This window comes from Cyprinus carpio, chromosome B18 (assembly GCF_018340385.1).
Source record: "Cyprinus carpio isolate SPL01 chromosome B18, ASM1834038v1, whole genome shotgun sequence".
Taxonomy (NCBI): domain Eukaryota; kingdom Metazoa; phylum Chordata; class Actinopteri; order Cypriniformes; family Cyprinidae; genus Cyprinus; species Cyprinus carpio.
The window spans coordinates 24,646,432-24,659,167 of record NC_056614.1 but is presented as its reverse complement, the minus strand read 5'-3'; the positions used below and the strand labels follow the sequence as shown (position 1 = coordinate 24,659,167).

General features: G+C 36.7%; 1 protein-coding gene across 1 annotated transcript in view; it reads left to right on the top strand.

Annotated features, from left to right (window-relative positions):
• garre1 (granule associated Rac and RHOG effector 1) overlaps window positions 1–12,736 on the top strand; it is a 35,189-nt gene that overhangs the window by 13,295 nt on the left and 9,158 nt on the right. The window contains exons 2-9 of the mRNA XM_042744539.1: window positions 393–1,605; window positions 6,746–6,958; window positions 7,446–7,630; window positions 8,495–8,558; window positions 8,757–8,918; window positions 9,660–9,818; window positions 11,196–11,293; window positions 11,631–11,756. Coding sequence (XP_042600473.1) covers window positions 1,102–1,605; window positions 6,746–6,958; window positions 7,446–7,630; window positions 8,495–8,558; window positions 8,757–8,918; window positions 9,660–9,818; window positions 11,196–11,293; window positions 11,631–11,756 — 1,511 coding nt within the window. The 5' untranslated portion in view covers window positions 393–1,101. The remainder of the gene's footprint in view (window positions 1–392; window positions 1,606–6,745; window positions 6,959–7,445; window positions 7,631–8,494; window positions 8,559–8,756; window positions 8,919–9,659; window positions 9,819–11,195; window positions 11,294–11,630; window positions 11,757–12,736) is intronic.

Below are 12,736 nucleotides of genomic sequence, written 5' to 3'. Positions count from 1 at the left end.
ACTTCAACGCACACTTATTTTAGCTTGTTTGCATTTTTAATTTATTCTTTATTTTATTTTTATTCAGCTTTATTTTTTTTTCCAAATGTTTTTAATAGTTTTTCTTATAGTTAACGACACTGATTTCTTTACACACAGTTTTCACCATTTTTATTACTGTGAAAATATTAGATTTTATTTAATTTTTTTGCACACAAATGCAGTGAGACTGTAATTTAGTTTTGGTATAGTTGATTTTTTGGTTTAATGAGAAGATATATTTATTTAATTGATATCACGCACAGTTTGAAAACCAACGCCTGAATCAAATCTCCAGGAGACGCTTGGAAACAAATCAGAAAGCATCCTCCCTGTGATATCTCACTGACATTCTCTCTTTGTCTCTTTTGCAGGAAACGACTGAGAGGCCTTACAGATAGCTTGTGCTTTTGTTTCTGCGGCCTGCGTTTGCAGAGAGACTCCTATCTGGAAGCACATTTGTTTCCGTTGTGAGTATTAACTACCTCAGGCACTGGAAACTGATCAAGAGTGAGTCCGGCGATCTCAACCGGCCCCCGCTCGACCCCTGACCGGCTGTACAGTGCTCACAACCCTTCTGACCGACTGGATCCGTCAGAGCGGTGCAGGCACCCAACGTGCCAAGGCGACATCACCCCGTAGCTCTCGCCAATCCTGTCACTGTTTTTCCTCTCCTGAAAATTGTCCGAGATTTTTAAGATTTTTCTATTTTTATTAGAGGCTTACGGAAAGCGTTCGGAAAGAAGGGTTTTTCGCTTCCATTTGAAGGATTGATTATGCACTTTGGATTCAAGCTAGATCGTTTTTTTCCCAGGAGGCACCTGTGAACCAGTTCTAAAGGAAACTAACTTTCAGTTGGATCTTTTGTCGTCCGGAGCTGCAGCTGGGCTGCAAGATTTCCTTGAACCATCCATCGCGCCGCTCTCCATCTCTCTCTGGAGCGGGATACTGTCATGACTTCCCCTCTGATGGGCTCTTTAAGCTATCTATTTACTTGATTCCAGGAGTCCCAAATTAAGCATCCAGAACTCATTCGAAGGTGAAGTCGAGAGGACCGACACTCCCTGGGTGCATTGAATACTTATGTATTGTTGCAGTGCACAAGAAAGTAAAATGGACTACAAGCTGCGCTTTTTGCTTGGCGGGTCCAAGCACAAAGTGCAGCAGCACCAGCAGTTCCAGTTGCCCGAGCTCAGTCGGACCCTCAGCGCCCCGTTGGGCTCTTCTTGCTCCACCCCTTCTCCCATGGCGACCATAGGCTCCTCCCCTTCCGGCTGCCACGCCCCGCCCCCAGGCACCACCACGGCGATTGCAGACATCCAGCAGGGCATCTCCAAATACCTGGACGCGCTGAACGCATTCTGCCGCGCAAGCGCGTTCCTGACCGAGCTCTTTGGCAGCGTTTTCCGGGACTCGCGTTACTCCAAAGCAGCTATGCAACTGAAGGACGTGCAGGAACATGTCATGGAAACGACCAGCCGGCTCACCACAGCAATAAAGCCAGAGATCGGCAAAATGCTGATGGAGCTCAGCGCAGGCGCGGCTAACTTCAAAGACCAGAACGACTTCAGCCGGCAGGACGTTGAGGTAAGTCGCTGGAAAAACACCTTGCATGTTGATGTTTAGAAGTACTTGTCTTTGAGGTTAAAGGCACAATATGTAGGTTTTCGCCACTAGAGGTCGCGTTTTCAAAACAATAACAAAGGCGAAGCTTGAAGCCATGCTGTGAAGGAGGATGTTCACGGATGAGGTAATAAATTAATTTTTTTATTACCTGTACCTTCCACAGTTATTCAAACAGCGAATAAAATATACAGAGAATGGGAGCAAAGAACATTATGACTAACTTAAGTCTAGGGTGAGTTTAAGTACTCAAAAAACTCCCCTTATTCTCAGTAAAGCTGTCTATAAATGGTTTCATGAATTAATCTCTTAGGCCTACATCATACCTACATCTGCCTTTGTTGTTTACGATGAGAGAATTCGTGTGAGAGCTGAATTCAGTCAGCGTGTGCGTGCAGTAAAAAAAAAAAATTGGTAAAAACACGTAAAAAAATCATGGCACAACATTGAGCAGATGTAAATTTAATGCTGCGGTCAACACTTTTGATTTCAATGACCAGCGACAGTGACCAGGGTGGAGTCATTATTTAAAATTGGTATTTCTCTGGATTCACAAATCCTTGGGAACTTTTGGGATAACATAAATACACAACTGCATGAAATGAAGTAGTTTTTGGATATTTTATTACGAAAATCTTACATATTGTGCCTTTAAAGGTAGCATAATGTCTTGTTTACATGCCACAAGGTGTCTCAAAATGCTATAAATGATGCCCACACACTTCCTTGGAAGTGATTTTAGGAGCCAGTCAGATTGGAGCTTGTGGATTTTGTAAAGCTGGCCCGATGACAGCCGGTAAAAACTAATAACACAGGCTTATCCGGGTAACTGCATTCGGCGAATTTGATTGCTGGGAACGTTTTTTCTTGGTTCGCTAATAAAATATTAACTCAGATCAGTATTCTCTGTACAATTATGTAATTATGCTATCCTGATATTATGGACTCGCTCTCTCTGGTTTCATACAAATGCAGCTGCTGCCATTTCGATTGTTTTTGTACACTGCGATTATTTTGTATGCTGTAATGGATTGTGAGATTGTAACAAATTGTTTCATCTTACATCACTACCTTTTATCGCCATAACTATTAATGTGGTGAAATGCCGTGTAATAAGCAGTATGACTCTACAATCTCTCTTAATGTCCGTCTAGTTTGAACTTCATGTAAGTTTTGCATTCAGATATTTCAACTCAAATCAATACTTAGTGTCTAATTGAGTACATTCCTGAAAAGCCCATTTCAGTCTGTGCCACCTGTGACGTTTGCTCGAGCTAGAGATGCTCACCATCAGGCCGCTGTTGTTCCTCCAGACACTGATTATTTTTCAAAGACGGAGAGACAAGAGGAATTCCTCTGTTCAGAGATATTTTCGGAAGCCAGATGCTCTCTCTCTATCCGTCTCTATCAAAGTGGACATACTTTCTAGCTGGTGTGGTTGGCCGTGTGAGATGAGCCGCGCTGGTCAGTCTTCGTGTCTCTGCTCGAGGGGCACATAAAAGCTGAAATGATGCCTTTATGAGCGAGGGTTTGTGCCCTGGTGGATGTGGTCACGCTCCGAGCAGGAAGGCTTCACACCACAGGCCTTTAAAACGGGCGCTGCGGCAGGGACCCGAGCCAGACCTGCAGCTCTACAGACCAACGCTAAACACGAAACGCCAAAGTTTTCAAAAGTATGAAACGGAATATTCTGGCAAATTCTTTCCGCCTGAACGTGTTTGCTGTGGAATGTTTTCAGATATTAAAAGTGTTTTATAATGTTTGCAGAAGCAAAAACATCCTGAATACTCACCCAGATTTTTTACAGCAGCTGCTCTGGAAAGTTTCAGCTGTGTTTTCAAGTATTTTCGTCTCGTCTTGTGAACAAGGCTTGTGGTATGTCTTCTTTTACATACAGAAGGTAAAAAAAACATAGCAGTTCTGCTGCTTTAAAACAGCCTTGTGTAGAGCATTTCAGCATGAAGATGTCAGTGTTTATTAAACTGTGGCCTTCTGAACTCATGTACGGAACCAGAGGAAGCATTTCTCGAATGCACGCATATTAGCACTCTCTGTAAACACGGCACAGACTTTACAGGTGGTGACTAGTGTCTATTCAGCGTCTTGTATTGCTAATGAGTGTTTTGTTTGCGAGTGGCCCTTCCTGCCTCACGGGAATCTGCGAAGGGGCGAGTTGATTCTCCTGTTTACATTGGGCTGGCAGGGCGACAGCAGGGTATTCCCGTCCCCGGGGTGTTAGATTACCCCGCGATTGTCTCAATGAAGCGCCTCTACAGAAATACACCCGCTGCACCGCTCATCCAATCAGCAGTGCTCTTTGTGGTTGCCCTTAATAAGAACACTGACCCTAGATCAGGTTTCCAGACCAGGTGATGTGATTTGTTTGCATATATGAACAGTTGAATGCTGATCCGGAGAGGTTTTAAATGGACGAGTCCATATTTACAGCTGACAATGAATTGTAAGGCATAGCACTGCTGTTTAAGCATCATCTAAATCTGGCCTCAACAATTAGTTTAGACAGTTTATAGTCACCCAGATTGATTCTGCATGATTTTGCATGCAATGCATTGAATTTACTGTACCGTTAAGGATTCAATGTGAATCAATTCACCAAAACAATCATATTTGCTTTCACATTATTCTTAGTCTTGAAATACCCTTTTTAGCCACTTTAGATTCAGTTTTTCATTTGCACTGTTCTTTCCCTATTTCAGTATTATTGCCTTATTATTATTATTATTATTATTTTATTATTATTATATTTTTGTTGTTATTATTTACAAAATATTGCATTAATATATAATATTTACTATTATCATCATTATTATTAATCCATTATTATTATTATAATATAATTTTTTGTTAATAATAATAACAATAATAGCGATAATAAAATATTGCATTAAAGTATAATATTTACCATTATTATTATTATTAATTTATTATTATTATTATTATTATTATTGATGATGATATTTTGTTTTTGTCCCTTTAGTTTCTATTTTTAATTTGTACTGTTATTTCCCCATTTCGATATTTTGTTATTATAATAATAATAATAATAGTAATAAATATTATATAGTAATATATTTTTATTAATTGTTCCTGTTATCATTATCAATGTTAAATTGCATTATACAGCAATATATATTTCTATATTTTATTATATTTATTTGTATTGATAACTTCTTTACTGTTTACAATAGGTTGTTTTAAATGCCTCATTCCTTTATTTATTTATTTACTTCTTTATTATTATTATTTGTAGTATTTTACCATTTATTTGTTTAATTTTGCTTATATGTACTATATGTCAAAGGCATTTGAAACCATGCAATCTTGAATTATTATTATTATTATTATTATTTTTTTTTTTTTTTTTGCAATTGGCTTTATTTATTTAAATTCTGAACCCTTAGAAGGTTTTAGTTTAACTTTACTGTAAGTTTCACCTGTCAGAATCTTTCTTGAGCTTATCATCAACAAGTGGACAAGCCCTGAAACCTTTAAATAAGCCTGGAATAATACATTTAGTTGATGTATGCCCTTATTAGCAGTGTGGCCGAATCTGTCTTGAGCTAATGTTTAAAGCAGGTTCCTGTAGACGCTGTCGGCTCTCAGGTGTTTCTGTGCGAGGGGTGAAAGACTGAAACTGGCGCCGCCTGGTTTTTCATGTCTCCTGTTGCACAAGACGACATATTTCTGTCTTTACAACTTGGCCTGTAGATATTTTCAGCAGATACCTGTAAAAGAAACCCTTTCTGCTGTGGTGGGGGTGACAGGCCTGTCTTCTCTCTTTATGAACAGTTTGAGGGACAGAATCAATTCATGCATCACAGTTCTGACTCATTCTGTCCATCTACAAAATTCAAGTTATTTATTGAAAACATACCCAGAGCCAATCAGCGCAGTGACTGAAGTGGTTTGAGCAGATGCTGATCCTGTGTCTTTATTTCATTATTTTTACGAGCTTGCCTCCGTGCTCTCGTCTTGATGAGTAAGACGCGAGTCAGGAAAGACTCCCTATTTAGGAAGCGATACAGCAGTAACTCAGTAAATCTGCTCAGAATGCATCTGTGTCTGGGAATGTTACTGTCGGGATCGAACCACCGTTTCCCGGAACGTCGAGCGAAGTCTACTGCTCTGACCTCGGTGGGTTTCTTGCCTCATTTGGTTTGTGGTTTTGGTTCTGCTTATTAATAAAACATCAGCACCAGATGTATGTGCCTGTTTCTGGCCTGATTGATGTCTGTTATGAGATGTAAAGACTGCTTTAATGAACACTTGACATCAGGAAAGCTGAGAAACATGTCACACATCTTTATTACATTCTCAAAAAAAAAAAAATAGAAAAGTTCCCTGCTTTATTTTTCTGTGCAACCTTTTCAAGTATTTTGTTTTGTTTTATATCTAAACATCACCTGGTGTGGCCTTTTTTGATCAAAGTAGACTTTTTTTTTCCCACAGATTAACATGCTTAATAATAATAATGACTTTATTTAAATACAATATCTGTGAAATATCAGGCATATTTTTCTTCTGTTTTAATGCAATCCTCTGTTGTTTGCCAAAAATAAAAGGAATTGTTAAATTGTCCTTTGATTACATTTTTTATAGAGTGATGATGTTTATATTTTATGCCTTCATTTGTGTTAAAGTATAAATCCAGAAAAATTAAAATAGACGTTTTTTCTGAGAGAGGGGGAAAAAACTGAAAAAATAAAATGTTTCATATAGCCTGGTGGTTGTAAAAATAAATGAATGAATGAATAAATAAATAAGTTTAATATGGAAAAATAAAATGTTTTTTTTTGGGTGGTGGTTGTTAGTATTAAAATTTAAATAAGCCATTAAAACATAATCCAGACAAAATAACATTTGAAAACTGATCTGAAGGGATAGTTCACGCAAATGCGGTTGTCGTTATCTCACCCCCAACCTTTTCCAAACCTGTATGAGTTTGTTTCTTCTTTTTTAATAAATGTAGATTTAATATTTAAATTTTTGGGTGAATTCTCCCTTTAATAGAGCCTGAATTAAGAATGAAGTCAGTTGTGATGCTGTTTTGTAGTTGGAGGTTTAATATGACTCTCTTTCTCAGGTGCTGGGCCGCTGCTTCCTGACGGTGATGCAGGTGCATTTCCAGTTCCTGTCACAGGCGTTGCAGAAAGTGCAGCCGGTGGCGCAGTCCTGTCTGGCCGAGGCTCTCGCGCAGGTTCAGGAGAGACACGGAAATGCCCACACACAGAACACGAGCCCCGGGCCCCTGACGGAACTGGAGGAGGCCGTCCGCTCGTGGAAGGGAGCTTCAGAGGTACAAACATCACCAATCAATGCACAACCAACCAACCTGTTTCTCATATGCTGACCCTCCATATGAGAAAAAATAAAAAAAATTATTGACCCTCTAAAAAATTACTTTAAAATTGACAAAAAATAAATAAATTATATATATAATTTTGTGAAATAAATTATGTATATTATTTTGTGAAGTAATAAATAAGTAAACTAATTGAAAAAATCATGCATTTTAGTAATAGAAAAAATTACAAAAATAATTTGAAAATATTTTCATTATATAAATTATATTTTAGAACATTGATTTTTAATTAGATATTATTATATTTTATTAAAAATGTATCTAATTTTTTTTTTTAATTCACCCATTTATTGTCTAAATATGTTTTTGCAAAGTCTCTTTGTCTTCCTATTTAGTCCGGGCTGCATACTACCTCAAATACTTAGCTAAGTACTTTCAGATGAAATAAACGCTGAGTTAACCAGCCGTGTGTGTGCTTCAGGTGACGGCGTGTCTCAGGGAGAGAGGGAGAGACGGCTGTCTGTCTGGCATTCAGGTGCAACAGCTCTTCTGCTCTCAGAACACCTCCATCCCTGAACACCAGCTCAAAGAGCTCAACGCCAAGATCGACAACGCTCTGCAGGTGAGCACACACACACACACACACGCTTACAGCAGCTTACCACGGTAACAACAGGTAATACAGTTATTGCAGTTGTTGTTCGTGACATAAAGTCATAATAAATGGATTTCCTTCAAGCACCCAAAGCAGAGTTCATTGTCATTTTAAATCTTTACCTGTCTGTGTCACTATCCTTCAAAACACCAGGTTTCCCCCTGTCTGTCATCAAGTTTTTAATCATTTGAAATATAAGTATGATCACATATTCTATAGTAGATGTATAATAGGTTCAGGTCAGGATTTGCATGCTTCATTTTTACATAAATATATCTGTTATGCTGAATGATTATCAAGCGTAATTTCACCCATATTTTGACATAAAAGTAGACACTTTACTTGCTTTTAATATGCTTCCTATGTTTAGAAAATCCCTTTTGTGCATTTCATTTGATGCAAACACCAGAATATTATATAATATCTTCTTTTTAAAAGCCAGTCTACAAACCATCAGGATGTGATTCACAAATGAAGGCCAGACAAAGTTAATTGTGAATGTTTTTTATTTTCTTTGCAAATCTCATTGTATTTATTGGCGGATTTAATTAATTTTAGTGAAACTCCTCTAACATATATTGCATTCTATGTTTACTTTTCATCTATCTCCTTACATTTATTTGTGGATCATTATCTGTTTATAATGTGGAGTAATGTAACAAAACTGTCCATATGTATTTGCTTTTAAGAATTTGTTGATCACCTGCAAGACTTTTTTTATAATGTTGTAAAAATGTATGTAAATTATGTGTTATTCTGTTTATAATAAGGTTTATTTTGAGCCACTGACTGACCCACTGACATTAACAAGTCTCTCTGTGTGTGTGTGTGTGTGTGTTTGTGGTGTGTGTGTTTGTGTTGGAGTCTTTGTGTAGTGGTGTTTGTGTTTTTGGGTCTGGGTTTATCCTTAATCCCAAATCAGTGGAAGCAGCTTTGCAGGTTTGTTTGCCGTGTGTGGAATTACAGTTTAGTGCAGATTAAAACCGCTTTCTGGAGAAAACAGCCAACCTCGTTGCTTCAAAGGAAACGTTGAACTTTGTAACCTTTCGAATCATTCTTCTACAGAACTGCTCGTTTTGCAGCCTGTAAACATGACTTTGCATTTGTGTGTTTTTGTTGTATCTGTGTTTTTTGCAGGGCTGCTGTAGTGACGCTGAGGCTCAGCAGGCCGGACGCTTTCACACCACGTCTCAGCCCATCCAGTGTGAATTACCCACAATCCCCGTCCAGATCGGCTCCCATCTCCTCCGAGGAGTTTCCTTCAATGAAAGCGCATCAGATAACCTCAAGCTTAAAACGGTACTCAGAACACACACTTCTGATTGATGACTAGAGATGGGATCAGATCCCGGCTGGAAATGTTTTCCATGGAAGCGAGTGCAAAAATAAAACTAGAAGCATGCACATCTCACTGTTTGTTTTAACTACTGTTATGTGCAGATGATGTCTGCCTCATATTTCACCTCCAAAACAAGAAAATTAGGCCTTTTTAAGACCATTTAGCAGTTTTTGAAAAAGCAATACTTTTATTCAGCAGGTATGCATGAATTTGATCAAAAGTGACATTTATAATGTTACAAGATTTCTGTTTCAAATAAATGCTGTTCTTTTGAACTTTGTATTCATCAAAGAGTCCTGAAAAATAAAATCTATCACAGTTTCCACAAAAGTATGAACATTTTCAGCATTGATGATGATAATAATCAGAAATGTTTCTTAAGCAGCAGATCAGAATATTACAATGATTTCTGAAGATCATGTGACACTGAAGACTGGAGTAATGATGCTGAAAATACAGATTTGATCACAGAAATAAATTACATTTTACAGTATATTTAAATAGAAGAGAGTTATTTTAAATTGTAATAATATTTCACAATTTTTATTAATTTTTGATTAAATAAATGCAGGCTTGATGAGCAGAAGTGACTTTCAAAAACATTTGATCAACCTCAAATGTGTTGAGTAGCACAGTAAAACATTCATGCACGTTACAGTAAAAAGAATCATCTTATTTAATTTAATGTGATGTCTTCCCAGCATGCCGTGCTGCAGCTGATCAAGGATGCGCTGGATCAGAACGGAGTAGCGGTGCGAGATGATTCGCCCGTCACAGAGGTGCTGAACCAGGTGTGTCCCTCCAGCTGGAGAGGAGCCTGTAAGACGGCCGTTCAGCTGCTGTTTGGACAGGCTGGACTGGTGAGTTTCACACGTTTGACAAAGAGCATAAAGTCTGATCCACATTGTAGCTTATTCCAGACAGGAACGGACCACTTGTACAGGAAATCTCGCATTTACATGTATGCATTTTATCCAAAGCAACTTGCGTTGTTTTAATGCATTCAAGGCAGTTTACTTTTTATCATTTTGAATATTTCTTTTATTTTAAATGTATTGTTTTTGTTATTTTTGACATTTATATATATATTTTTAAATATGTGACCCTGGAGCACAAAAGCAGTCTTAAGTCTCTGGGGTATATTTGTAGCAATAGCCAAAAAAAACATTGTATGGGTCAAAATTATCAATTTTTCTTTTATGCCAAAAATCATTAGGATATTAAGTAAAGATCATGTTCCATGAGGATATTTAGTAAATTTCCTACTGTAAATATATCAAAACTTTATTGAACTTTATTAAAATTTTTGATTAGTAATATGCATTGCTAAGAACTTCATTTGGACAACTTTAAAGATGATTTTCTCAATATTTAGATTTTTTTGCACCCTCAGATTCCAGATTTTCAGATAGTTGTATCTCAGCCAAATATAGTCCTAACAAACCATACATCAATGGAAAGATTATTTATTCAGCTTTCAGATGATTTATAAATCTCAATTTAAAAAAATTTACACTTAAGACTGGTTTTGTGGTCCAGGGTCACATATGTATAACAATGTTTAATTTTTATTTCATATATATTCAGCAATTAGCTGAAATAAGTTTATCTTTTGTATATATTTTATTTTTTACATTTGTTTTTTTAATGGTTTTAGTTTTCTATAATAACCTTGATATTCCAGAATAGTTTTATTGGTTCACTGTCAGCAACGTTCACATGAAAGAAAGAATTAAAGCCTGAACCCTGAGGATTTGAAAAGGGCCTCCGGCTGCAGGAAACTGATTTCTGAATAATCATAAAGTGGTTTCCATGACTCTGTTTCTTTCCTTGTCGTGTGTGTGGTCATGGTGACCGTGACCTTTGGGCGTGTGTGTGTTTTTAGTGGAGCGTCGTCGTCAGTTGAGTCACATTGAGGATACACCTGCGCTATTAATAACAATAGCCCACTTCCTGTTTGATAGGAAACTCCCTCTCAGTTTCAAATGCAACTGCATGCTGTGGCTTCACGTCCTCTTTTCAAGAACTGTGGGAAATGTTTCATTTGTGTTTTTGGATGGAAACGGCTCAGTGTTGACAAGTCGGGTTACTGGGGCTCTCAAGCGTCCACTTGGCTTTAGTTTGACTGTGAAATGATTGATTTTGATCACTGGACGAGCAACACATGATTTATTCTGGCAGATCTTCATGACGGTGTGTGCAGTACAGTTATTAAACCTGATGATGTGTGTGCGCAGGTTGTGGTTGACACGGCTCAGATTGACAATAAGGAAGCTTACGCCCCTCAGATCTGTCTTGAAGGATCTAAAGTTGTGATCCAAGTTCCATCTACATGGTGAGTAACCGTATATGATAAGATTTATGTGATTATAGCAGTTAATTGAATCTCAGTAGACCGACAGCAGATCCATGTCTTCTATGTCTGCAGGTTATTAGAGTTCAAGCTGCTTTATTCACCACTTACTCAAAATATCGACTAACGTTGTATGAACGGCATTAACCATTATTTTCTTAATGAAGACATTTATCTCTGTTAATTTGGATCATTTTGAGTCAGTTTCAGGAAAAGCATCATGGTTTCTATTAAATAGCAAATTGAAAGTGGTTATATAATTGCTTTATTTTAATATTGTTAAGTTATTTACCTTCTAAATGTACTTTTTGTCTGGTAGGTGTCTGAAGGAGGATCCAGCGACAATGTCTCTGCTGCAGCGCAGTCTGGATCCAGAGAAGACCCTCGGTCTGGTGGATGTGCTTTACACAGCTGTGTTTGACCTCCAGCGCTGGAAAGAGCGCAAGTCAGTGTCAGCATTAGTGCTGGAATCATACCTTCACATAGAGCCCTCAAAGACAATTTAAAATGTTCAAAAGTTTGGGGTTACGATTTTTTTCTTTTTTTGCGCAAAAAGTAATACTTTTATTCAACACTGATGCATTAAATTAATTAAAAGTGACAGTAAAGAAAGAAAGGATTTCTGTTTCAATTAAATGTGGTTCTTTTGAATTTTCTATTCATCAAATAATCTTGAAAAATAAAATGTATCATGATTTCCACAAATAAAGTTGCAAGTTTGTTTATGTGCTAAAAATCAAATTGTTTAGTTTAGTTTGTTTATTTAACATGGACCATGCACAACACAAATGTCGTGCTAGAGTTTGCTAACTTGCATCTTTAGTCCCTGGGCAAGATATTGTTAAAAAATTGCATCACAATTAAAAAGAAAAATAATAATCGTAATATCCCATGACAATATCATGACAAATTACAATATCACAAAAAAGTATAAAACTAAATAGACATAAAGAATAATAAAACAACAAAATTACCAAAACTTAAAACTTGTTTGATTTATATATATATATATATATATATATATATATATATATATATATATATATATATATATATATATACACACACACACATAGTTATCATTTATTATTATTATTATTATTATTATTATTATGTTTTTTTTTTTTACACAGAATCCTTGTGAAATACAGTCTAGAAAATCAAATATTTTACACACAATGCATACAATATTTTACTGAAAAAATATATTTATTTGCACTAAAAAAACTAATCTTAAAGGGTACCTATTATGCCCCTTTTACAACATGTAATATAACTCTCTGGTGTCCCCAGAATGTGTCTGTGAAGTTTCAGCTCAAAATACCCCACAGATCATTGATTTATATAATTTAGAAAATTTCTCAAAATCGTATAATTTGCTGCAAATTGGCTTTTTCAGGGATTTTGTGATTGGCTTGCTCTGAG